The sequence below is a fragment of the Myotis nattereri genome (genome assembly GCF_964212035.1).
Source record: "Myotis nattereri genome assembly, chromosome: 3".
NCBI lineage: Eukaryota > Metazoa > Chordata > Mammalia > Chiroptera > Vespertilionidae > Myotis > Myotis nattereri.
Genome location: NC_138077.1, coordinates 32,687,242 through 32,715,028, shown reverse-complemented (window position 1 = coordinate 32,715,028; position 27,787 = coordinate 32,687,242). Strand labels below are relative to the sequence as shown.

Sequence of the window (27,787 nt, the reverse complement as noted above, 5' to 3'; positions counted from 1 at the left end):
GTTGCGTAGGAACTGGGGAGAAAAGGGAATGGAGAGAGACTGCTACAGGATTTCTTTTTAGTTTGATTAAAATGTTCTAAAATTAATTGTAGTCATAGTTGCACAATTCTGTGAACAGAGTAAATTCCACTGAATTGTATACTCTACATAAGTGAATTACATAGCAAGCAGATATACTATCTCCATATAGCCATTAAGTAAAGCTGTTAAATTGCTCTCTGTCCGTATTATGCTTGTTATTGCTGCTGTTGCTCATTATTTGGTTGGTAATATGTATTTTTTTAAATCTTCATTCATAATGAGGATGGCTTTTCATTTTAAGCTAAGAACCCTCCTTTTCCTGCTACCTATATAAAATGACAACCCAAGGATTCAAACTTCACATGACTTCGGTCAATGAAAATTACCAGTCTCTTAGTTTGAGAGCCAGAACAGAGCAGAGAAGCCTGCCAAGAACTCATACTAATTAAATTCTAACCAACAGGGCAGAGATCAGGAGAGCGGCTGTGGGGACGGAAGAGCTTTCTCATAACTGTGGTGGTTCTTTTGCATACACAGAAACTAGAATGTCCTCTGCACAGCTGCAAAGTATTAAGAATGCTGTAAACACAGACAAGGTAAGCTTCACCATACGGACTCCTAACAGAAATGCAGAGGCAGGGCCCCGCAGCCAGTGGGCGGCTCTTTACAACAGTCTACTTTGTGAGGTGGCTCAAGTGCGGCCTCCCTTAAAATGTCACCCCTCCCCCACGGGTCTGCTGGACAATGCCTGCAAGGTCCATCACTGAAGCCATAACCCTGCGCCTCAGAGGCCCAGCACAGTAAAAGCCTCTGAAAACACTAGAACAGGTCATTCTCTCCGATGCGTCCGGGGCCTGATCCTTGAACACAGAGCCCCTGAGCAGCACACCAGACAGGCTCCTAAGAGCAGGCAGCAAAGACCCACAGATGCCCAGGCCAGCACTCAGAACTCACACAGTCCAAGACTCTTGGATCCTTGGGCCCTCACCTTTGGTCCCTGCCCTTTTGGTGACCCCTATCCCTTTCTTCTTTCTTTACCCCCTGTCTGGCATTTCTCCATCATTGATTTAGCTTGCTCCTTGAGTCAGTTTTCCCCCTTGTGCCTTCGCCCAGGTTCCACACACAGGCCCAGGGGACTTGGCCACACTTAACTAGGCCAAAGGTAAATGTTAGGAGGCTTGAGGAAATAAGGGAGATACAGGGTGGGGACTCTGGGTCAGAAAGAGGAAGAAAACTGTCAGGCACATACCCACTGCCCAGGCTGAGCCAAGGTGGCAACAGAGGCAACCTCAATGCGTGATAATCCTTAGGTTGGTCCTGCTGAGAGATGTTCCAAACACACTCTGCCCACTTAACAATTATGACCTATTATGGGAAATTTAGGGTTAATGCCCACATAGTTTGGCCCACATAACCTATAAATTTTAATACTTCTAGCACAAACATATTTACTAATTAGAAACTGAAACATTTCCTCCCAATGAGATTTTTTAGAGTAAGTGTGCCCTGTCCTGTTTGAGAAAGCTTGGTATTTGTCTGTTTATAGAACAGGTAGATTTTCCCTTTTTTATCTTTACAGAAAAAGTCCCAGATGAATTAAAAATGTGATTTTATAAACCAAAGTTATTAAGCAGCTTCTAATTAGGTAGATACACAGAGTAGTGGAATGCCACAAGGCCTTCTGAGGAAATCCAGTCTTTAGTCATTTCTAGGTGCAAAGGAGATTATTGACTATTGAATAATTCTATAACTAAGGGCTCTGTATGCTGGTTCATAATCTATAAAAGGCTGTTCTGTGCAAACTGAATTACTGAAATGAGGAAGAAATCATCAGAATACTAAAATGCTACCCAGTAGCATGGATAAGAGGTCTCAGGTGTCCTAAGTACATGTGCAAACAGGACTACATCTGGGAGACAGAAGATGCTTTCTAAGTCTTTTTATATTCTTTTAATAAGTGAAAAGAAGGGAGACCAAGCATTGCATGTTGAAACCAGCAATGGACACAGCAGTGGAAGAACAATGACGAGAAAGTCAAGGGCCCTGGCCTGTGTGGCTCCGTTGGTTGGGGCATTGTCCTGCAGACCAAAGGATGGTGGGTTCGATTCCTGGTCAGGGCACATACCCAGGTTGCAGGTTCGATTACTGGTTGGGGCGCATGCAGGAGGCAGCCAATTGATCTCTCTCTCGATCTCTCTCTCTTTCTCTCTCTCTCCCTCCCTCTCTCTCAAAATCAATTTTAAAGAGAGAGAGAGAGAGAGAGAGAGAGAGAGAGAGAGACAGACAGACAGACAGACAGACAGACAAGGACTAAACATGTAAGTCTGACAGGCCAGGATACACACTTGGATTTTACTACTGGTATAACAGGAGTGACATGACACAATGTATGTTTTTAGATCACTCGAAAGACTGCTATGTGGCAAATACTTTCTGGTGGAGCAGAAGGAAAATAAAAGCAGAGAGACCAGTGAGAAGGACTGTCCTATCCGGGTGAGAGATGTTGGCCTAAGTCCAGTAGTGGTGGTGGAAATAAGGTAGACATGGCAAAATATGGTTTCAGAAATGATCCTGAGATAAAGCCAACAGACTGGTCGGAAAAGGTGAGAAGACCCAGGTGTGGACTCTGGAGTTGAAAGGCAATGGAGGTAGGAAACAGAGGTTCTGTTGTAAGAGGAGTAGAGATGTAAGGTGGTAAGGTGATGTGGAATCAAGGGTGGGGGTTTGTTTTGTGGGTGGGGAGAGGTGTAGTTGTTCATGCGTTTAAGATAAAAGATATTATACTATGTTGATGAAAATGATCCAGCAGAGAGAGAAAGGGAGACTGAGAAGTCAAAAGAGAGATGTCTGCATCACTAGTAAGAAGGGATGAAATGTATTCAACGGACAGATGTTCATGGAGCACCTATTAGATGTTCCTTGTTCTTAAGAGGTTCACAGTCTAATGCAGAAGAAAATACAAACAAATTATTAAGCAGCAAAATCAGATCCAATAGAGTTATATACAAAGTATTAACATACTATGATAGGTAAAGAGTGTTATTGTGCTATGATAGATGGGGTGAGGGGAACATACTGATGTAAAAAATAACTGATTAACTTATTTGAATTATTAATATATTTAGGTAAATATTTTTAAGCAATTGTTTCCAATTCTACTTATCATAGAACAAAGACTTTTACTTTTGTGGTTCTAAAAAACTGCACAAAGACAAAATGATATTTAATTAGTGTAAGACTAAGCAAACCCAGTTTTTGTAGTCAATAAGACAAATTTAATGTTATCAGAATAGTCCAGTCTCTAATAATTTACAGAAGTTCTACTTACTGTTTAAATTTTTCCCCAAATGCTACATGGATGAGTTCAAAAATAACTTGTCTGTTCTGTAATGTTGAGTAACAAGCTCTACATGTGGAAGGCCTGCTCTAGGAGCCAGGGCGGACTCACAGGAATCTCTGCATCTTGTCAAGGCCAGTCACCCCCTGGGTAAGGTCAAAACCTGACCCACACTCTCAGTGTCCTGCTCTGGCCAACCAAGCAAACCAGTCAAAAGCACAATATATGACATGAGTAACATTTTATTCCAAAGACTTGTGCATATTTTCAAAATGATTCATTTCAAAAATGAGACTTTTTTTATATTCGAGAATATTAACTGGATGAGGTAAGGTTTGCTGTTCTCAAAAACAACAATTTCTCATGTTTTAAAAAATCATATAGTAATTCTACAACAAAAGCACTTACCTCTAAAACTACTCATGTTCAAAAATCACAGATTTTTCCACCTCAAAACAATTACTGGGTTAATGTTTTCCCCTTAGATAATTTGTCTTAAATTTCCCTCTTATTACACCAACCTGCTGAGCTGCATCTCCATTCACCAAGTGAGGCATCATGGCTACCTCTCCGTTCAGCAATGGTGGCAATTCCAGAGGGATTTGGTCGGTCATCATCATTGTGACGTACATTCATGGAGAACTTCACTCAACTGGCTCCCTGCAAAAGAACCACCATTTTTTTAAAAAGTACTCAGGACCACAAAAAGTCACCTCTTACCACAATTTAAGTGCTCTGCATTGATGTCAACTGAAACTCAGATTATTTTATGATAGGGTATTATATTCCCGTTAGGCCAAGGAGGGTTAAAGTACATGGAAGAGCCTCAACTAGGAGACCACAGATAGTCTCCAAGCAGCCATCTGAATGCAACCTCCCATGCCTCAACATTGTCATTTACGTATGCATTTTAAAAATATATGAAGAATACTAACTACCCTACTCCAGGGATCTTTCTCAGGATAGAATGAGATGATGTTTTCAAAAGGCAACGTGTCTAACAAAAACTGGTGGTATCATTAGATGTAAGGTAATCATAGAAAAAAAGGTCAACTGGCCTATAAGGACGGTTTTTCCCTTTTATTTGGATCAAAATACTGTACATAATCAGTTAATTCCAGCAAAGAAACAAAGGTTAACCACCTATGCTGCAACTGTTACAATTTCTGACCTTGCCATTAATTTGGTAATTAATCATCCTCCTAATTATCTCTCTCCCGTCATTTCCTTAAATTGAATTTAGCCTGCTGTATATTTACATCTTTATCACTTGTGTACATCTTGAACTTTCCTGTATCTCAGATTACCCATGGCACCTTGTGCAGAACTGAGCCAAAAGGCAGATTCCATTGTTTCAACAGAATAAACAATTTTCACACAAGTATCCAAAACAACACAAGTCCCACTTTCATTTCATAATGGTACTTGCCACCAATATCTAGCTTTTCAATACAACAGTAGGGAAATAATAAATTCCTATTTTAAATTATAACATTCTTTCACAACTATTTACATATTCAGTTATGGCTAAAATTTATGGCAAAAAAATTTTTTAACAGCATAGACAAAAAACAATAAACCAATAAGCACATGTGCACTATTTTAAGTTAATTCAAAAACCCACTGTCATATAGTTCAGTTAGATTTTTTATCATTCATAACAAAGTCCCCAAAATTTCAAATTCCATGGTCTTTTAATACTCGATATCCAAATCAGGCACAGCAGTGGGGCAACTCCTTTAAAAACGGCCTCAGATTTGTCTTAGGTGTGATAGAAATAAAATATTTCCCCTCATTTTGAACATCCTCCATTCTGAACATTAAATATACTGCCCCAATCCCACTGAAAAGAAACTCCTTCCCTGAAAATACCAAATGATGCATAAAAGCCACCCAATAGATTGTAAACTTTTTATTTTAAATAGGTAAAATTTTACACTATTCATTATAACCCCATTTAGAGAAACTAATTACTTTAAGTACCAAACAGTGAAGTCTTGTCCCAACCAGGGAAGCACATTCTATAATAACAGGTCTTAAAATTCAGTGTTAATAGTACCATCATACTGTTTTATGAGGTAATTACTCAGTTCCTAAGCAAATAAAATTACATAAGTTGATGCAGGAAACAGATCCTTCCACAATAAAATTAACTAAGACAATTCCATTGACATCACTGTTTGATTTTGAATAGGACAAATGATAGAGTACTGAGGCCCATTTCAACTTCTTTTCTAACATACCTTATTCTGCCAGTGCATGAGGGAAAAAATGCTGCTTTTCCTCAGATTGATGATACTACACAGGTCTATTTCTTAAGTGTAATGTTTTAATTAATGTTCTTCAAAACTGCAGGTTGGATAAGCAGGGCAGTAATTTAAATTAATGGTCTGAGGATAAACGTGAAGAAGCTCTTCATGCTCACTTCTACCTTTTCCTCACTTCTTCCCAAGGAAGAGTCCTAAGGTATTTGCTGGTAAGATTATGGTACAGATGATGGCTCTGTCTCCTCTCCCTTCTCTGTTACAGTAGCGAGTGCCAAAGCCCTCATCCATGTGGGGCAGTCCTGGTCATCTCACAGAGAAGCATAATGGTGGAACCTGCTCTCTCTTTTTGCACCCAATAAAGCAGCAGGAGTACAGTGATCTCAGGGGCTGCCCCCAGGTCCTTTCAGCCCCTAGGTCAGGGGTGGGCAAACTTTTTGACTAAGGGCCACAATGGGTTCTTAAACTGGACCGGAGGGCCAGAACAAAAGCATGCATGGAGTGTTTGTGTGAACTAATATAAATTCAAAGTAAACATCATTACATAAAAGGGTACGGTCTTTTTTTTTTTTTTTTAGTTTTATTCATTTCAAACCGGCCTGCAGGCCGGCTGCCCTAGGTCCTTACATTAGGGCCAGAGGGCAGGAAATAATGACGCAAGTTTAGGGGTTGGGCGGGTGGGGTGGGGTGGAATGAAGGTCCTTAGTCAGAACCTGCTTTGAGATGAAGCTACTTATGCTCCAATTGGTCCAACCTAGCTAACTGTAGTTTTCAATATTGGGGATTGAGATTCAAATTAAATTAACAATGCTATTTTGTTCCTATTACTCACTGTTTGTTGGACAGGGACCACAGGAACTGGGTAGGAAGAGATAATTTTGATCTGATGTAAAATCCAGGCATCCCTGGTCCCCTACCCCTAATATCAAAGAATGTCTCAACACCAACATTATGTCTCACACCAACGATTTCAATTTAAGAAACCTTCTAGTTGGCATCCTATTAAAACAATGGGACTTGCTATTAATAAGATATGCCATCTAACCCCTGTAGGTAGCACTCTTAAGCACAGGTATCAAGCTCAAGTTCAGAAATTAAACTCCAGGCTGCGCAAGGTAGCATAGGGTATAGGCCAGTAGACCCACCTATGTCTCATCCTATATTATAAAAGCCCAGTGACCCAACAGCAGAATGACAGAACAATGCTCAACGCAGAAGCTGCCCCCTGGTGGTCAGTGTGCTCCCACAGTGGGAGTGCCACTCAGCTGACTGGGATGAGTGGCGCTCCAGGGAACAGCTGCTTAGAGGGCAGGTCCACAGCCAGCCATTCCCACAGTGGCCAATCCCCCCCAGGCCACACCACCCACCAGTGCATGAATCCCGTGCACTGGCCTCTAGTGTGTGTGTGTGTGTGTGTGTGTGTATATATATATATATATATATATATATATATATATATATATGATGGGAGAGTATGGGGACCCACACAAAGTTGCAAAAAAACCCTAAGGAAATCAAGTCCACTGGCACAAATAGACAACTGTATTTGCTTTTGAAAACTATATAGGCAACTTTGGGTAACTGTGCCATAAAAAAAAAAAAAAAAAAAAAAAAAAGCCTGGATCCTTTTTTGTTTTTTTGTTTTTTTTACTAGACAGTCATAAATGTGCAGAGATTATTACAGATTATTGGACCAAGGGAGGAGAGGAGAAGACTGGGAGAACTGTACATTTTTTTAAAGTCACAATCACTATATGCACAGTCACTCCTTAGACAAGTTTACAATGGGAACTTATAAACATACACTTGTAATGCCTCAACTCAGCCACCCAATGACTACACCTTTAAGGAGAAAAATGGAAAAATGAACTAAGTGAATATAAGCCACTGTGAACCCTGCATGAGTCTCACTTCTTATAACCAAATTTATTGATCTGCTTTTCCCTAGGCCACCAGCTTGCTAAAATACAAGGCCTGTTTCCTAAGCCCTAAGAGTTCCACCAAAGGTAAACCAGACTATCCTGACGGGAATACAAGGTAAGAGGCTCATATAGTTTACACAGCCAACAATGTTTAAATACCAATTTCTACACTCCATGCACATACAGAGGATACTTTCATTTGCCTGGAACACAAGAGAGAAATAGAAAAAGCAATAAATTATCTCTAGGCAAGATAATGCCCAGCTATTAACAAGATACTGCCTGCCCACCTGTTCCTACATTATCATGGAACAGAAACGATTTAGTGCCATGGACTATAGAAAGGACAAGGGAAAGGCAGGAAGAATTAAAAAAGATACAAAATATAAAACTTAAGATACACAATAGTATCTTTTTGGTTATCCCTAATGATGAAGGGAGAAAAAGTAATTGGTTTTCCAAATACAAACAGAAAGCCAAACTTCAAGTTGTAAATTGGGAAGGGAAAACCACTTGTCCCTCACATTGACAATAAAAGGTTAGGTTGGGGCAGGAGACCTGGGAAGGCTTACCATGCATCAATCATTCAATAACAGCTCCCCCAAAAAAGTGAGTCTGCTCTGTTTTGACTGGTAATCTAGACATAAACTAGATTACTCAACTGCAACAGGTGTGCCTCAACCCCAATGCTTAGAGAATGAGACATACCCGAAAAAGCTGACAATACTTTCAAAATGAAATTTAAAGGTAAAGCTATGAATGTGGAAGGTCTACTATCCAAATACTTAACTCTAAGAACCAAACTAACTTGGACTATAATGATTATGGATGGAAATCCCACATTTCCTACTTTATTATGTTTTCTTAGGGATGTAGGATCATAGTTTATAACAATAGTGCGTTCAGCCCCAGGATGTGGTACCAGAGGGTTTTTGAAGCATTTTGACCTAACATATCCAGAGAAATTCATCCCTAATTTGAGTTATGTTTAATTTCTATTTTATTCTCTCTTCCTCATTAGGCAGCACCACAATCCACACACCCTTAAATCTGAGGGCCATATCCTAAATTTGCTGTCTTACCTATTCCTGGGCTCAGAAGCCAGTTTGTCAGCTCTGTGCACACACAGAGAGGATCGGTCTCTCGCAGGGTCTCAGAAATGACCCCTGTGCCTTATACCACTGTCCTGGACCACCTGCTGATTATCAGCTCTGAGGGAAACTGAGTGGAGAAGCGTGATCTCTGGATAACTGAGCTGTAATTGTTTCTCATTTCAGTCAGAAAGTCTCAGGAGAAACCAGCCTGACAAAATACTCATTTTCCTGGTCAGGGTTCCTTCTGACCTGGACAGATGTATACAGATATACATCTGGCCAAACCTACCCCAGAACTCATGCATTTTATTCAAGGCTATCCCACATCCACAACTGTCCTCCTCACACACAACAGAGTTCTTATAAGGAATGAATCCATTCTTTAAACCACTGTACTTTACAAATAAAGAATAAATGTGCTATGAAACGCAGAACAAATATAAAGTAGATTATCTCTATTACAATGCCTTTTTCTATTCCTCTGATTTTTTTTTTTCTCTTATCACCCAAAGTTGCAAGATTTCACTCCTATTCTTTATTTTGTTCTTACCCCTACTGCCATTTCAAAGAATCTGGTAACAACCACAGGCCCTCACAACCTTTCCCTCTAACCACACATCCTAACACTAAAACCACAACTGCTTCATGCCCTGCCAGTTCTGTTCTTTTGATTGACAGAGAAAGGATGCCACGTGAGTGCTGTGGTTAACTTCCCTCCCTCCTAAGGGAGAGCAAGTTATTTGTTACCTTCGTTACCTATGAGCAAGACCCAGCATTACCAAATGAACTCCTGCACTAATGGCAGGGTGGGGGCGGGGCACTCTGAAACACAAAATGAACAGATCCTCAGTGTTAGTAAGACATTCAATTCCATCCAAATATGCCCCAAAGCTTTTAAAGAACACCTTACTTTAAAAGAATATTACAAAGGGTCTTTAGTTTTTACATTACTCTAGGCAAGTGGCTTATTACTTTTTCCTCTTACTTTCCTTCCCCCACTCCAAGTCTGAAAAGGTTTTCCATGCTATTTTGGCCCCAGCCTACACTAAGAAACATACTGGCCAAGTTCATGAAAAACCTGATTCTCAGGAGAGAACTGCAGATCCATTTCCAAAGGCCAGAGAAAGCAATTATATACTAGGAAGAATTTCTAACTTGAAAAAAAACCAAAGGCCTAATCACTGATGGGAGAGTTTTAAGTCTGTGAACCTAGCCTTCAAATTAGTAACAAAATGTCCTGGTCCTCACTCCATGGGCCGGTGACCCAAATTTCCTTACATTAACTTAAGACGTGAACTAGAAGTACAGCACACAAATGAGTTTCAGATGACAAGAGAAAAAGAAACAGAAACGTAACAACACTACAAGGAACAATGTCTAACCAGGAGAACTAAAGGAGCTGGCCCAGCAGGCTGCACAGGAGAGGGTGACTCCCTGAACTGAATCTCAGGTCAGCACGGAGGCACAGGTTCCCAAGCTCGCTTCACCTACATCCTTATGTGGCTTTTACTGACTTCCAGACTATCCCATGGGGCGTTTAAAAGGTAAATGTGGTAAGGGAACCAATCAGAAGAATGCACATGATCAGTTTTAACTTTTGCTTCCATTCTGTAATTCCAAATGCATTTGAAAAAAAACAAAGGGGTTTCCTTGATGTATGGGAAATGGATGGAAACCCATCAACTAAGGAGACCTTCCAACAATTAACTAAATTTAAAAAACTAATAAATATTAATAAATAAATCATCTTTAGAATTCATAACACTAAAGTTAACTGTAATTCCATGAGATTTGCATCTTTTCCAATAAAATATAGATTAACCAGTCACCTTCACTTAATCTAAACAGCATCTGAAAATTTTGCTTGCTACATGTGAGTTCTGTAGCCTGAGAAAAAATATTGTCATGGGCACATTAGCAAAATCATAGCTTGATTCATACCTCAAGAAAATGTATTTCTCTATTAAAAATACCAACTGACTTCTAATAGTGAAAATCGATTGTGGGCCAGGTTTCAGAAAAGTGTTACAAACATACCAGAGAAATGTTCTTGACATTTGTATACAGTAATAAGGAAACTTTTTTCCCCAATTCATTAAGGCAAAAAAAAAAAAAAAAAAAGCCCCACCAGTTGTCAAAATTACAATCTGACAAACATATTGAATTATTGAAAATAGGTTTGTTTTGCTGTGTTGTTTAGGACAATGAAGTCTGAGAGGTTACTACGAAATTACTACATTCCTTTTTTAACTACCAGATAACTAATGCTTTATGAATGAATACAAGTTTCTAAATGGCTTTCAATACAAAACCTAAGCCTAATGAAACTTAATTTATTATGACAAAAATTTATGAAACTGATTTACACTTGTCATAGCTATTGTAAAAAAATAAAAGACAGAAATGCAGAAAAGTCAAAATTTGACAGAGAATCATATAGCATGAGAAATAAAAGAGAACTTGCTTTCATGAACCTCCCCTCATACACGTGGCCTTTATGCATTTATGTCATCAGCCACAGGACTGAGAACTTCCCAATGTGTTTTCTTCATTTCTAAGCTCTATTATGCAAGATTGAGGAAGATAAAGAGGGAGGGAAAGAGAGAGATGAAAAGAGAGGGGAAGAGAGAGAACAACAAGAAAAAGTTGTACACATTCCTACAACGAAGAGGTAAAAGTATCATTTACTATTTTATTGTCCTCATCAGATTATCTACTGTTGCATGCTGGTTTTGAAATGTAAACCCCTTGACTAATAGTTCAAGATCTAGAAACTCAACGTTGTCATCCAGCCCTCTGAGCAAACTAAAACAGCTTTCCCATTATAACTGTGGAAACACCAATCATATCAATAGAGAAAAAAAAGATTAAGACAAAACAGAAGCACTGTGTATCATCTTTACTTCTGAAATTGAGAAAAGCCTGCTCATTCATCAACACACACCTGACTGTTCTGTCACCTCCTGCTTCTGTGGGAGTAGCTTTGCTTTCCCTTCCCTGTAACACTAAGCCAGTGCCTGTGGCCCTGACCCTGCTCTAACCAGGTAGGCCATTTGTGAACCTGATTCGGGGCACTGCCACTGGGCAGGAGAAAGCTGGGATGGTTTTCATGCTTTCCCTCCACTCATGCCTCTCCATACACTCTGGGTAACCATGAGGAAAGGTGCTTAGTACAAACACTGGCCTTTGCTTTTTTGAAAATAAAGTGTACAAAAAAGGATATGGAGAGAGACTAAGGATTTTTATCAGAATTTTTCACAGCCCCTCAGCTAAAAACAGCTCAAAGGACCAGTATGTTATGATTTGTTTGTTTGTTTTAAAGCACAAGTAGAGAGACCCCAAGACTAAGTATTGGAAAATCTGAGCGCTAATTGGGGATTTGCCAATAATTAGCTCTGAACTTGAGCTATTAATTTCTTATTTTATAAAATCACAAAATTATAGATTAGCCTTTAAGGTTCCTTTCTGTTGTTAATAGACTGTTTCAAACAGCACTGCCTATTATGCTTAGTTAACACAAATTAAACTAAAGTTTAAATTTTTTAAATAGGTTTATGCAAATTCTAAAACCTGTTTGTTACTTTCTCTTACTTGTATGAATATAACCAGAGCCTTCTGCATAAGAGAGAGGGAGGATGTAAGTAAAACGTTGAAAAAAGAAGATACTGAGCAAATAATGCCGGTAATCACTGTGTTTTCATGCCAATGAAATCTAATTTTACAGCTGAGTTCTATACAGCTGGAAGACGCTTGCCATGGCTTGCCACTTGAATGAAAGACGGAGTGGTGATAGCTGTTCGTGCAGAAAAACCTCTTGAGACATGAGCAGTACCTGGAGGTATGCACCCAGCTGGTTGGTTGAGGCACAAATAGTCTGGAATTCGTCTTCCTGTCTGATATGGGTTCTTTGGTGAAGTTAAATCACAGTTGTCTGAAAAAGTTCTGAACCTTAAAAACATTCTTGCTTTTTGCACCCAATTATAAACACAGGAGACTTAGGTAGCAACGCTTAAATCCACAGAGAAATACTGTAAAATCGAGTTTTTTAGATTAAAAACACACCACCACCACTCTGGATTAACATAAATAACAAGCAATGGTAAAGCAACACATACAAACAGAATTGTTGGCTGTGCTCCAGAGAGCAAAGAGGAATGCCATAGGCTAATGTATAAGGCCCTGCCTTCAAGAACCCATAGATGCTTTTTTATTCAGTTACAGCTGACATACACTACTATATTAGTTTCAGGTGTACAACATAGTAATTAGACAGTTATATACCTTACGAAGTGATCACCCTCCTAAGTCTAGTACCCATCTGGCACCCTACATGGTTATTACAATATTAGTGACTATATTCTCTGTGCTGCAATTTGACTTTCCTTAAATGGCAAAGCATGTAATGTTTGAACTCAAAATTACCATATTAGGAAGGCATTATTTTCGGGGGGAGGGGGGGGACCTACATATCTGAGAGTTATATGTAAATATTGTATGTAATCTAAGGCTACATTCATAATTCTCCATAAATATACAGTTTGCTTCCATAGCCCCATAACATCCCCCAAATTTTTAAAGAAACATAAAAACTAAAAGGAAAAAATTACATCACTGTATACACACAATCTTTAGACTTCAGATCTATACCCACACATAATAGCTCAGTTTTGCAAATACTATTAACTAAAAGGAAAAGGGGGTCCAACTACAAAAAAAGTTTAGCAACCAAAAGTTCATTTGCTTTGTTCATTGTTTGTTTTTAAATGATGTTTAAGAAGTTTGCAGACGTGATTAGATTTTTTTTTTTTTTTTTTTTTACAACTAGGCTCCAGGTACACTCAGCACAATAAATCTCACTGACGCCCAATGATGAAAGTCTAGCATCTACAAGGAAACATTCCAAAGCTATGAGCCTTTATTTTCAAACATATCCAGGCTAACTTTGCCACACACTTTATCTAAGCATGAGAATAACTGAAAATCTGTATTTTCAATGAAATGTGGAATTGTATGGCTGTTTCTTTTTTTAAAATATATTTTATTGATTTTTTACAGAGAGGAAGGGAGAGAGATAGAGAGTTCGAAACATCGATGAGAGAGAAACATCGATCAGCTGCCTCCTGCACATCCCCCACTGGGGATACGCCCGCAACACAGGTACATGCCCTTGACCGGAATCGAACCTGGGACCCTTCAGTCCGCAGGACGATGCTCTATCCACTGAGCCAAACCGGTTTCGGCATGGCTGTTTCTTTATATCTTATTCTATACTATGTTTTTTAAAAAAGTCTTGAAAACTGTAATCTAAGAATAGTCTCTTCTAAGGTCTGGGACTTCCCACCTTCCTACCAATCTACCTCCAAGATGCATGGGGAGGTAGAAAGAGATGAGATGGGAAGTCAGGAGACATGCCCTCCTTCCCAGCATCAGCCCTCTGGCACTCTACCTTCCTGGAGCCCCACAGAACAGAAGGTCCTACTGCTAGTCAGGGCTGTGGTTCAAGGTATTCCTGCATAGGCTCGCTGTGTCTTAGTTTCTGCTGCGGTAGTAGGATGCTTTAACATGACTTCTAGATTCCTCTTTAACGAAATCTGAAATATTATTTTTATTGCTCTGCTTTTAGAGACCTATTATGAATTAAATCCCTCTATGTGCAACCACTTGGGTACCTAACAGCCACGCATAACACCCTTATTGGAGAAAGGTGTGCAGGAAGAGCTCCGAAGTGTTCCTTCAGCCAGGTGGGCAAAGGCTGTGTGAAGCACCTGGACTGGTTCTTACCTAGCCCCACAACCTTCATGTGAAATAGATGGTATTTCACTTTCACAAATGTAGCAACTAAGGTTGAGAGAGGCTGGGGATTTGGCCAAGGAGTCTCAGAAAGTGATGGTAAGAAAGTCAATGCTCTTAATGAGCTAGTTGTAACATCTAAACATCAGGCAATGAAATACAGAAGTGGAAGAGGTGATGAAAAGTGAACAGGTCAGTGAGTTCTTACAAATTAGATAAAACAAGCACGTGGAACAAAATTCAAAAAATAAAGACAACCCATGAAAGTAAATTTTCCCTACTATCCAGTCTCCAGTTCCCCCATACAGAGGCAACAGCTGTGAGTTTTGGGTATATCCTTACCAATATACAGAAGTAATGATTTCTAAAACACTTTTTAAAGTAGCTTAAAGAAGGTTATCATTTATTATCATGTAGTCCAGATGGTTAAAAGTGAGAGAGAAAAAAAACAAAAAAAAAAAAAACAAATTATAAATAACTACAGTCATATCCCTCCACGGTGATTTTTAATGAGGTGTGCCAGGATTAAACACAAAAGCAAAATTACTTCACAAAGCAGGGCAGCTTAGCAAGCTATTGATGAGAAGACTGTTAGAACAAGGTCTCTGGTACAAAGGGTTTCAAGATTCTATTATTTTCAATATCTCAAAAAAGGACTTAGCTGAAAGGACTTAACTAAAATAGTATCAAACAAAGACCTGAGCAAAGATAATCATGCACTGTTTTTAACAAATATTTATTGAGCACCCACTATGTGCCAGACACTGTACTAGCTAGCATTCTAGGATTCCAGAAATAAAGGCATGAGGTTAAGCAGCACTACAGTAAAATATTATACTCGAGAACTAAAACAGAATCCATGCTGGACACTTCTGACAAAACCACACAGTCAACAGACTCCATGTTCTATGAAACCCTTCATCTGAGATAAGCCCCAAAATCTAAATTTGGGTTCCCAGCTGTGGCCTCTTTTCTAGTCTTAAGTGTCCCAGAAGATAAATTTGTCTTCCAAACATACCCCCTGCCTCAATCTTTATTTCTGACAAGCCAGTAGGATACTAGAATTGTTTCTTTAACCAGCTCATATAAAATTCAATCATATATTTTACAAACTGGGTTTTGTTTCATTGAGTAGACATTATAAAACACTCATTATAAGGAAAACAATCTGTACCATTAAACATCACTGATGTTTTATCCAATATACACTAAAATATGTATTTCAAAGACTTCTGACATGTAGTTACTAATTTTAGATGTTGGCTCAAATATTTTTTCAAAACAAAATATCTGATTCTTTCCTACATCCCTATTGGGGAAGGGTAAATGAAAATAGTATATAATACACTGAAATTCAGTTTATACGCATGTTTTTTATAACAAGTTATTTTTTGAAGAATCATGACAACTGACGACATTCTCATAAGCAGCTCTGTATTTCATTTATTGTGAATGAACACAAAGCAAATACCAGGTGTTCCTTAGAGCTTCACAGGTACTGAAACAGAAAATTCACAGGAGATGACAACACTCATAAAGAAACAAATTAGCAGGTGCAAAGACACATCATGTAAGGGCACACCTATTTACTGTTTCATATGAGCCCATTACAATTACATTTTAAAATAAGATATGTATGCACCCACATTACTAATTCAGAAAAACATTTATGAAAACACAAAATTGTGGAATTCTTTAGCAAAAAAAAAAGAAAACATTTTCTTTTTTTCAAGGAAAAATCATTGTCTTAGTAGATGAAAATGATAATTGGTGTATTCATGGTTTATAAGTAAATAAATGAATCTAAATGTTTGAAAGCATGGTGCTTGCCTATATTCTAAACATTCCCTATGACTACTGATGACATCATTAATGACACTAATATAATTTGTTAGGAAAATGTAAGGGGACTGCCTTCATTTATTTAATGAATACTTATTTAGGTTCTGCTCTGTGCAAGACACACTCTTTTGTGCTGAAATCATACAAGTTCTAAATTTAAGATCTATATTAACAGGCTTTAAAATCTTTCCAGAAAAACAATTTCAAACTGCAACTGCTACAAAATACATGTTCTCCAATTCAATTTTCTTATTTCTCCTTATGTGAAAGCAAAAAAGACACAAAACATATACTTCAGTTACTGTTAATGAAACTCAGAAACATGAGAATGAAAAAGACAATTAACATTTTAGGGTTATGAACTCACGAACCCCACAAAAGTGTCTCAGAAATACCCAAGGGCCCCCCACACCACACTTTGAGAATTACAGCACCACACAGCAAACAGCTTAGATGTAAAAACAGAACATTTTAAATTCACTCTCTATAGACAAAGATTGTTGTCTCTCCCTTACACTCTGTACATCGCAATTCACCTGACAGTCTCTGAACAGAAAACAAATTGATCCAAATGAAGAGGTATCCAAATTCTAGCATGGACTGCTCTCTCCAGGATTTTATGTTACACTCTATAAAGCACTTTGGTGAAACATATTCATTTAGTAAAATCTTGAGGGAAATAAGCAGCAGGCTGGAGGGAAAAGAACATGATTGTGGAGGGCCAAGTACTCCCCTGCTGGGACTGTCAGGGAACTCCAGGACAGGGAGGGACCTAACCCCAATAAATCCAGGCCCATCAGGTGGTCAGTCTCTCCTGTAATCAAATTTATGCCCTGGATTCAAAGCAAATGGTCAACCAAGGAAATAAAAACAAATAATTTTGTGTTGCCATTCCCAAGTAAGAATCTTATCTGCTCTGATCTGCAGACCTTCATTTACTGTTCAATGAGCCCATTCTAAGTCCAAGTCCGCAGAAGACTTGATCCAGTATTTTCTAGGGTCACTAATTTATTTTCTTTTGCCACAGCCTATTAGTCTTTCATTAAAAAACCCAAAAAGAGTTTTCTGAGGCATAAGGAGAGCTCTTCAAATGAGAACCTCAAGTATCAAATATAGACAAAATAATTAGTATGATGGTGAAATTCATTTCCTATAGCAACGAATTAGCAAAATCAAAATATGCCACAACTAATTGATTTACATTCAGCAAACACTGTTAGATTAGAGACTTCCCTTTCATTTTAAAAATAGATTTAACAGGCATATTAATTTTCCACTGGCCACTATAAATAAATGGAACTCTAAAACCTCTTTCTTTGCAAGGGCGTTCTGGCCAGTCACTGTTAGCCTGACCCTGAGTGGAATGTGTATTTACATTGCCAAGAGGCGGCATTGTGTGCTGGTGGGAAACCACTTCTCACAAACCTCCCATTCAGTGCAGGGCTCCACAATAGGTACTCACACAGGAAGCAGGCCTTGCTGAGAGCACCTCTGGCTGCTCCAGAGAGAACTTTCCAAGGCAGCGGGATGGTGAGCCACTGCAAAAGCTCCGTTCACAAGCCATAACTGCCTACACTTCAGAGTCAACAAAGCTAGCCTTGTCCTCAACCATCCCAAGTGCTCCCCAAGGTGAAAGGGAAACTGTCAACATGTCATTTCATTTTTCTAGCTAATCTCTCAGGGCATCACTTTGTTAAAAAAAAAAAAAATTCAGAGCCAGTTATGACATTGTTTTCTGAAAGAAATTAAAAATACTCTGAATAAGCTATTGCTTTTCAAGACAAATTAAAGGTGTTAATATTGAATATGCAATTTAAAAAATCAAAACTTCAAAGATCACTTCATTATCTCCACTGGAAACTCTGGTCCCTTAAATATTGACCATTTTGTTTAACTGCAAAGCAAAGAAAAATAATTCTTTTAACGCCTCAAGTAAAAAAAGGGGGGCATCATCAGCATCATATCAATAATGACTTCTGCACAAATATCTGAGCAAATAAAGATAATGGTGACCACTTACACAGGCCATCAAATCAATCAACTAGTGGTTGAAAAATGGAATAAATAAATAGATTTCGTCAATTCAGTACCAAACCACTGGTTTGATTTTCCCTCCCCACTACTTGAGCCTGTTAGAAATGCACAACCTGGTTCTTTCAAAAATGTGATTAAGTTCTCAACCCACAAAAAGAGAGGTCACAGCTGCTTCCTACAGTAATATTTTTAGGCCATTAAATAATTTAATGATATTAGGCAAAGGGTAACTCCTCTAACTTATTCTTTCTCATTTCTCTAATTAAAGAACTGGACCCCATGATCAAAGTCCCTGCCAGCTCTAATAATCGATTTGGGTATAGCAATAAAGAATATCACAATTAACACATACATCTTAAGGGTTTACTGGGAGTCTAATACTTAAGGCAGCCACCATAAAATAAAAGGTATCTGCAGCCATTCCAACCATAAATAATACCACTTACTGGCTTTAGGAAGTCACTTCTGCACTAGGGAAAAGTTTAACCAGAAATACCACAAGGAAAGGCTCACAAGTGTTTAGTGAAATGTACTCAGAGTACAGATGCATATATAATTGTTTAAAAAACTAAAATGAAATAGAGCCAACACATTAACAACGGTTAACCTATGGATTATGAAGCTTTCCTCTGTACTTAGTATATTTTTAAAGTATCCTACAATGAGCATCTATAATTTTTATAATGATAAAAGTTAACTTTTAAAAACTCCATATAATTCAATTTACTGTGCACCATATAATTGTTTAAATTTTGAGGATAAATACTTTCAAACCACTGTACAGCAGAAAGACCTAGGGAATATGGGTTTATTCAAGTCTCAGAACTAGTCTCCACCATTCAGCCCTGCCTCTGGGACACAACAAAGGAAGAACATCTGTGGTTAAGTAATGGACTTGGTAACATTAAGAAAACCAGCCCTCAGGTCATGCTTGCTGAGTCATCCCTAGATTAGGCATGCTCACTAAGACCAACCCAAACAGTTTTTTTAAAAGGAAGGAGGGGAAAAGCAGGTTCCCCAGTCTTACTTTTTTTAGATAACAAGCACTCCAAAAAATCCTCTTCCAACTGCCAAAATAAATCAAACCTTCTGGGTGGAGAATTCCCTGTCAATCAAATGAGACTCAGTAAAGATAAACTAATAATAGAAATCTGTTACATACTTAGCTGTGCTAACTAGGCGAGTCCCTAACTAGCACAAAGGCCCTCAATAAAACACACTAGCTATGAGCTAGCTATGAAAAGTACAGGGTGGGGTCAGCAAGTTCCCTGAGGGTTGGCAGGCCTCATGCTCAGCGGAAAGCACTCTTATCCTCCAGGGTCTCTCTACCCCACTCTCCCTTGACCGAAGCCTTCTAAAAATATTTGTCCCATGTTTTAATTCCACATCCCCATATATTATCTACACTAATAAAAGAGAAAAATGGTAATTGGCGTACAGCGATACCGTTTTCATTGGCTAATCAGGGCTATATGCAAATTAACTGCCAACTAAGATTGGCAGTTAACTGCCAACAAGATGGCGGCTAATTTGCATATGTAGGCACAATGCAGGGAGGCGAAAGGGAAAGCAGGAAGAAGCCCCCTGCCACTAACAGTGATCTGAAACCCAGGGGGGAGCTAAGAGCTGGGGGGCAGGGCAAAGGCGGCCCCAGGGCTGCCTTTGCCCTGCCCCCCAGCCATGATCAGAGAATCAGGCGCCTTTGCCGCCCTGGCCAGTGATAGCAGGAAGTAGGGGTGGAGCCAGCGATGGGAGCTGGGCACGGTCGAAGCTGGCAGTCCCAGGAGCTAGGGGTCCCTTGCCTGGGCCTAAAGCGAAGCCCACGATCGCGGCGCCCCCCGCTGCCACTGCAGGTCCCCGCTGCCCGGGCCGGGGACGCCTAGGCCAGAGGCGTTAGGCCTGGGCAGGGGCGGAGCCTGCAACCGTGGGGAGCTGGGGGTCCCCTGCCCAGGCCTGACACCTCTGCCAGAGGCCTCAGGCCTGGTCAAGGGGCCAATCCGGTGATTGGTGATCGGAGGGTGATGAGGGTCAACTCCTCTGGCCGAGGCATCAGGCCTGGGTGGGGGGCGGAGCCGGGGATTGGGGGGATATGATGGTCCCCTTGCCCAGGCCTGAAGCCTGGGTCAGAGGCATCAGGCTTGGGCGGGGGGTGGAGCAAGCGATCAGAGGGAGATGGGGGTCCCCTGCCCAGGCATGATTTCTGGGCCAGAGGCCTCAGGCCTGGGGAGGGGGGCAGAGCCAGTGATCGGGGGGAGATGGGGGTCCCCTGTCCAAGCTTGACACCTCTGGCGGAGGCGTCAGGCCTGGGCAAGGGGCCGATCAGGCGATCGGAGGGTGATGGGGGTCAACGCCTGAGGGCTCCCAGTATGTGAGAGGGGGCAGGCTGGGCTGAGGGACACTCCCCACACACACACACACACCCAGTGCACGAATTTCGTGCACCGGGCCCCTAGTAACATATAATACATGTTCACTCTAGGAATTTGAAAAGAAAAGCAGGAATAAAGGTTCAATTATTCACAATCACATCACCCAAAAGCATCCACTTAAAATGGTGATGTGTTTCATTTCATTTTTTTTTCTAACCACATGAAATCTATAAAGTTAGAGGGTTACAGTTTACACAGTACAGATTTATGCCTATTTTTTTTAATTTTTGATATTTTATCATTATAACAATGACACTGGAGAACTTGTTCCTAAATCATATTTTCAAAGAGGTGGCAAAATCTTCTTCCAGGGTCCTTAACCTTAGCAGAAAGATATGGGGCCAGGGAAAACATGACATTCAGCCAACATGCCCAAGTGCCCCCCTCCCCTTGGCATGATTCTTTTCTATATAACTAGAGGCCAGATGCACAACATTCGTGCACTAGCGGGGGGGGGGGGGGGGGGGGGCGTGGTCCCCTCAGCTTGGCCTGTGCCCTCTCGCAGTCCAGGACCCCTCGGGGGATGTCCGCCTGTGGACATCCCCCGAGGGGTCCTTAGCACTACCTCTGAGGTGGGAGAGGCTACCGCCTCTGCCGCTGCACTCTCCAGCTGTGACAAGGCCAGCTTCTGGCTGAGCGGCACTCCCCCTGTGGGAGCACACTAACCACCAGGGGGCAACTCCTGCGTTGAGCATCTGCCCCCTGGTGGTCAGTGCACATCACAGTGACCGGTCCTTCCGCCATTATGTCGATTTGCATATTAGCCTTTTATTATATAGAATAGCAAGTTATAATGGCATAATACTCTTAGATTGTGTACAAGTAATTAAATAGAATTATAAAATGAATGGTCCCTACAAATTACTATAAATTCAATTCTTTGTTTATATGTTCTTAAAAAGTAAAGTTTTATTCCCTACTTCTTAAGAGCTATGGGATATCTTATGTTAACTAGTCATAACACTTTCTTCACAACTATAAAAGTACCCTATTCTCTCAACAGAACATATATACCAGAATCATGGCACTTAGTCATGAAATACTTAACCCTGAGCATCTATGTTTATTGCTGCCAGTAAAACTATTAACAGACAATCAGACTGGCAAAGTGTATGATGTGACTTAAAATGTCTTAGTATAAGGTATGAAGACATATATCACACACACAAAAATAGTGATGAGTTGGAAGCTATCTCATCCATTCAATGGAAGACTATGCAGCCCATTTTAAATGCTGTAGAAATCAATCTGCGAACAAAGAAAGATGATCACAACATACTGTTTATAGGGAAATAACAATGGGGGTGAGGGGGAATTACAGGTCTGCACTGTGGTCTTATTTGTGCAAAACTAACAATATGTTTATTTTTCACGTAGAACAAAACAGAATAGACACAAAGTATTCACAGTGATTATGATGAGGTAGGTAGAATGAAGAATTTTTTATCAACACATTCTGATTTTTCTTATGATGCTTTTGTTTGAGGGGAAGAAGGTATATAAAACACAGAGCATCTTAAGGGCAACCATCATATTTGTCAAATAACCTAATGGAAAAATGAGAAACAAATAACAGACATCTGGTCAATGACAATTCTATTATACGAAGCACACCTTTATGACTTCCTGATATGGCTCTCTGATTGCGACAGCCCCACCTCTGTGCAACAGCTCACAGGTGTGCTTTTCCCTCCATGCTAGACAGCTGGACTCACCAGCAGGGATGGTGAAGACTACGAACCTCTACCTCCTAGAAGCTATTTTCAGTTTCAAAGTAACATCATAGGATCCTAAATCTAAAAAGGAACTTTGAAAAGTTCAGTTATGACTCAGACTTGTACAATATCTAAACATCCCTAATAGACAAGAAGCTTCAAAATATCATAACCCGGCATTTTATTTTATTACACTATATCCTTCAGTTAGTTATCTCAGGATTTCCTCTCAGTCAGTAAAAATACATTTATTTAGAATAACAGGATGGTATGAATAAATATGGTCAGAATTAGACATAACTGTGTCTGAGTCAGTGAAAAATATAAATTGTTGAATATTTTTAAAACACCACTATTGAAAGGATTCTTCCTTTCATGAAGTCTGTTACCTCTGACCCTTCCTTTCCATTACCACCATCACCAGCAGCAGCACCTTAGTTGAGGAATTAATTCAAATCACTTCTAGATTCTGGAAACGTCTGAAACCAACTTATCCTGTCTACCCTCTCACTTCTGTCCATGGTAACCTGCACATTTAGGCCATTTCTGGAATGTCACTTCCATTAAGCCGCTACTCATTCCCTCACAAACAAGTGATCCTTCAAGCAGAGCCCAGAGAAGTGCTCATAAGAGATGTGGAAATACCTTTTAACACACATTTTCATGTGGAATTTGTATTATTCATCTTGACAAGTGTAGTCACTGAAGAGCAATTTTCTAAACTGTGTTGCTTCCGGTATTATTACTTGGAGTGGTCTGGCATTTTACTGACCTTATGTGTGTGTGGTTTTTTTCTCACATGCCCACTCCAATCAATTCAGTGCCTACCTAGAGTGCAGTGTTGAGAAAGATTCACTGCCCTTGTTCATTGATAATTAGGAATGACTGCCAAGGTCGTGAGATTCAGAAGCAAGTAGATCCATGTCACATATTTACAATCCACTGGTTAGAAAGAGCACCAAGGAGCCTCCCACTCAAGGGTTCTCAGTCAATCGAGATCTGTAGCAGCAAAAAAGAAGAGGTACATTTCATGCTGGACAGGTGGCAGAGACAGAGTCTGCACCTCTAATTCAGCATTTCATAGACAATATTAATGTCAGAGAATTCAAAATTGACTAATGAAAAAAATATTAAGCAAATCTAACAAGGTATTAGGATTAAGCCCGCCTATTCAACTCATTAAGCAGACATCACATCTGACAGACATCACAACCACATCACTACTACAAATGAATAATACATGTTGAAATCATATGTGACTGAAGTGATGAAAAGCTGAATTGATAAATCTAGAAATTCATTCCATCAGTTGTTCAATCATTTATTGGGTACCTTATGTGCCTGGCACTGTGCAGACACTGGAAATCCAGTTTTGCATATTCAGCTGACTTTGTAATCGAGCTAAGATTTCAAAAGACCTTTAAATAGTGAGTGGAGAGTGAGATTCTCAAACCTCCATGTCATTAATCTTTACAAGACAACCTTCTTGGAATCTTTTTATTTTTATTTTTTGGTAATGCTTCAAGATCCTTCTTTCAAAGATATTAATATATGGCTATGAATGAAATTATTATCTAAAATCATCATTCTGCTGAGGGCTTAATAAATCTGACAGTCAACTTGTGTGTGCTATATGTGGCCACCGACCCCCTACCTTCAATCAACTGATGACTCAGTACCGGCTGTCCCAAGGAAATCCTCCAAACCTCTACAGAGAGCTGTGCCATACCGCATCCTGTTTCCTACAGTCACTAAGGAAATTTCCTCACCCCTAATGAATTCTTACTGTTTTATTCCAGGGCTTAAGAAAACCCTTACTTGCCCCTAATCTTATATTGTACTCCTACAGCACACATTCTAAAAGTGTTTCCGTACTTTCTTAATTCACATACTTAGTAAAATCTTACTAGTAAAAGAAATAATTTGTTGTGAACTAATTTTTATTTTGCAAAGTCCAATAGGTATTAGTTACTCACTGTGAGTTTTAAAAGCTCATAGCACGTTGAAAATCCTATTTATTCAAAGCTAATTCTGTGAAATGTGACACCATGACAAGTCAGTTCTCTCTCAATGCCTTTTCTGTCACTAAGAAAACTAATTTCCCTATCACTGGAAGCAGAACCCTGAATATTATTTGGCCATTGTCTATACATCTTAAAAATCTTACGGCTGGATAAGTAAGGATACTGTTTTTTTTTTTGTTTTTTTTTAAATGGCTTCTGTACAGGCTAATAATTTTATGTATCACATATGTCCTATGAGAATGATATTATCATAAATAATGAGATCACATTCTCAGAGTAGCTATTTTTTGTAGAATTTATTTTAAAAACGTTTATACAAAATTACATCTTAAAATATATTTATGAAGATGGAAAAACATGTGATTTGCTGTATGCAAATAATATTTCAATTTTAAAAATATTTCACAAGGAATTCTAGCACTGGACACATGGCCTGAAATCTACATGATATGAGGAAAGAGGATCTCGGTGGCAATTGGAGATTTGGGTTTAATTTAAATTCCATTACATATACCAGCTGTGTGTGTGACTTAGGTTTCTCAGAGCCTATATTTATCTGCAACATAAAATGGTTGCACTAGATTACCTACAATTCCCTTCTAATTCTAAATTCTGTTATTCGAATACAGCAGTTTCTTTAATTTGGGATCAGAATCATAAATAAAGGTCAAGTTTTGAAGAAATTTTCCTTAGAAAGCACCTTGTTTAGCCACAGATCTTTAAAGAAAAATTACAATAGCTGTACAACACCCGCTCAAGTCACACCTTGAATGATAAGCATTTTTAGGCTGCCAGCTTTTCCCGGAACAAGATGTGGCAAGCACTTTCTCTGGTTCTTATCTTTTCATTACTTTGAAATGTGAATGGCTGAGGTGATGAATGGTAAAAACTTCAAGATCCAAAGACAAAGGCAGTACATACTGCACTATCATTTCTTGCTAGTGTGGACTGTGTCCTACAGATTTCTGAATGAGGTAAGCCTATAGGGCTCTCAAATTCCCCTCCAAGCCACCAAGCAGTATAAGATCACAACTGAAAAACCACTGAATTCTTGTAGCCCCTGGCAAATTCCAAAGATTCCACTCATATTTTTACATCAGCATTAACTTTTCCATCATGAAGGTTTGAATTCTCTTCCTGCACGTTACAACCTACATTAATTTCAAAAATACAACTTCAGCATTTAAAATTTGCAATAGAGTTTTTTAATTTTTCTTTTTTCTTAAACAAGCAGCACTTTGAAGATTATCTAATCTAGTCCTACTTTTGAGAGGTCATATCACTGATTACTGGAAGGGTACAGTCTCTTGCCTCAGACTTATTCTGATTTCTGAATGTATTTTCTACCTTTTTATAAAGGAAACCTAACCAGGTTATAAACTCTTTATAACACCCACACAAGTACAACCGCTGTTATCAATTTCTGAAATGCTAATTATCCCACTGCCTTTTCCCCAGTCCATCAGCTTCTATCTGCAAAGTCCCAAACCTGGCAACTACTGAGGCTCTCAGAGAAAACAAGTATTATCTATGTTATAACAGTAAGTCTCCAAAAGAACACCACCACCAGGAAAAGAAGACCATAACTTAGATGATAGTTTACAAGCGAGGCATTGTAAATTATGTGCCTTAACTAGAGTACATTATATAAAAATAGGAAACCAATATAGATATATCTGCTTCCTTTTTTTTTTTTTAAATATATTTTATTGATTTTTTTTACAGAGAGGAAGGGAGAGAGATAGATAGTCAGAAACATCGATGAGAGAGAAACATCGATCAGCTGCCTCCTGCACATCTCCCACTGGGGATGTGCCCGCAACCCAGGTACATGCCCTTGACCGGAATCGAACCCGGGACCTTTCAGTCCGCAGGCCGATGCTCTATCCACCGAGCCAAACTGGTTTTGGCAATAGATATATCTGCTTTCTAAACAGAAGGAAGACAGCCCTGGCTGGGTGGCTCAGTTGGCTGGAGCATTGTCCCTTACACCAGAAGGTTGCAGGTTCAAGTCCTGGTCAGGGCACATGCCCAGGGAGGCAATGGATGGGTATTTCTCTCACTCATTAATATTTTTCTCCCTCTCTTACTCTTCCTTTCTCTCTAAAATCAAGAAAAACATAACCTTGGGTGAGATTTTAAAAAAGACACAAAATTATCCTCCACATTCCATCGAGATTCTACACTAAATTTTAACCACTGCCTGACATCCCTAAGAGTGGCCTGGAAGAAATGTAACTGCAAACCCAAGTAAATAAGTTGAGGAAAATAGATAAACCCATACAGAAACAGGAAATGAGTATGTGGTAACCTTGTTTTTTTCTAAATCCATCCAGGTGAGAATTTCCAAAGTATATGCCACAGAAAAAATATTCTGTTTCATGCTAATACGTCTTATGTGAAAAAGAAATTCTACTATCAAATAAGCTTAAAAACGTTGGGTTGAACAGGAGAGGTTCTTTAATGCTTGACTTCAAAGAACTAAAAATCCACTGAGAATCTCTCCAGAATCAACTGTGTTTAAACACACAATCTTTCTAAAGAGCTAGTGTTTACCAAATAATGCTTTAGCACTTAATTATTTTCAACTCTCCTAATAAAATTATGTGAAATCTTTATTTTCTAGAGATTATCTAGTGGTATAAAATGTTATTAGCGCTTCGCTCAGTTTCTTCACATAAGAACTTAGGTCAATTTTTAGGTAAAGAGTCAAAGAAAATTGGTTCCACTGGCTCACTTCATAATCTAATAAGCAATTCATGGCTCTAAAGGACTGATTGCACAATCTTATCCACCCATATAACAACAAAATATAAGACACATTTCCACATTAAACATGGTTTGGAATTGTCTCATTATTCAGATTTCCCCTAGGAATAGTATGCCATTTGTTCTTTCTGTTAAAAGGGATCCAAAGCTTAATTTTTCAAGTCTTTAAGGCAACAACAAATCTAAAACATTCACTTTTTCTGGATAAAGTATCACTTTTTCCAAACAATAAAATGTTTTCTTAATCTTTTGCATTTCCTGCCATCATTACAAATAGAAAAAAATAAATCTCAAGTAGACAGGAAATAGTACAAATAGAGACTATATACCTATCCCTTCTAATGTTGTACCTGACCACTAAGCAATGAGACCACACACTTTCAACATCTAAACAATTATATATTCACTAGAGGCCTGGTGCACGAATTCATGCATGGGTGGGATCCCTCAGCCTAGCCAGCGATCTGGGCCAATCGGGGCTGGCTGGCTGGGTGGGGAGAGAGCGGGAGGTTGGCTGTGGGAGCACACTGACCAACAGGGGGCAGC

At 39.3% G+C, this 27,787-nt stretch overlaps 1 protein-coding gene across 1 annotated transcript in view; it reads right to left on the bottom strand.

Moving 5' to 3' along the window:
* Nucleotides 1-27,787, bottom strand: part of FNDC3B (fibronectin type III domain containing 3B) — a 332,113-nt gene that overhangs the window by 260,297 nt on the left and 44,029 nt on the right. The window contains exon 2 of the mRNA XM_081085667.1: nt 3,880-4,018. Coding sequence (XP_080941793.1) covers nt 3,880-3,990 — 111 coding nt within the window. The 5' untranslated portion in view covers nt 3,991-4,018. The remainder of the gene's footprint in view (nt 1-3,879; nt 4,019-27,787) is intronic.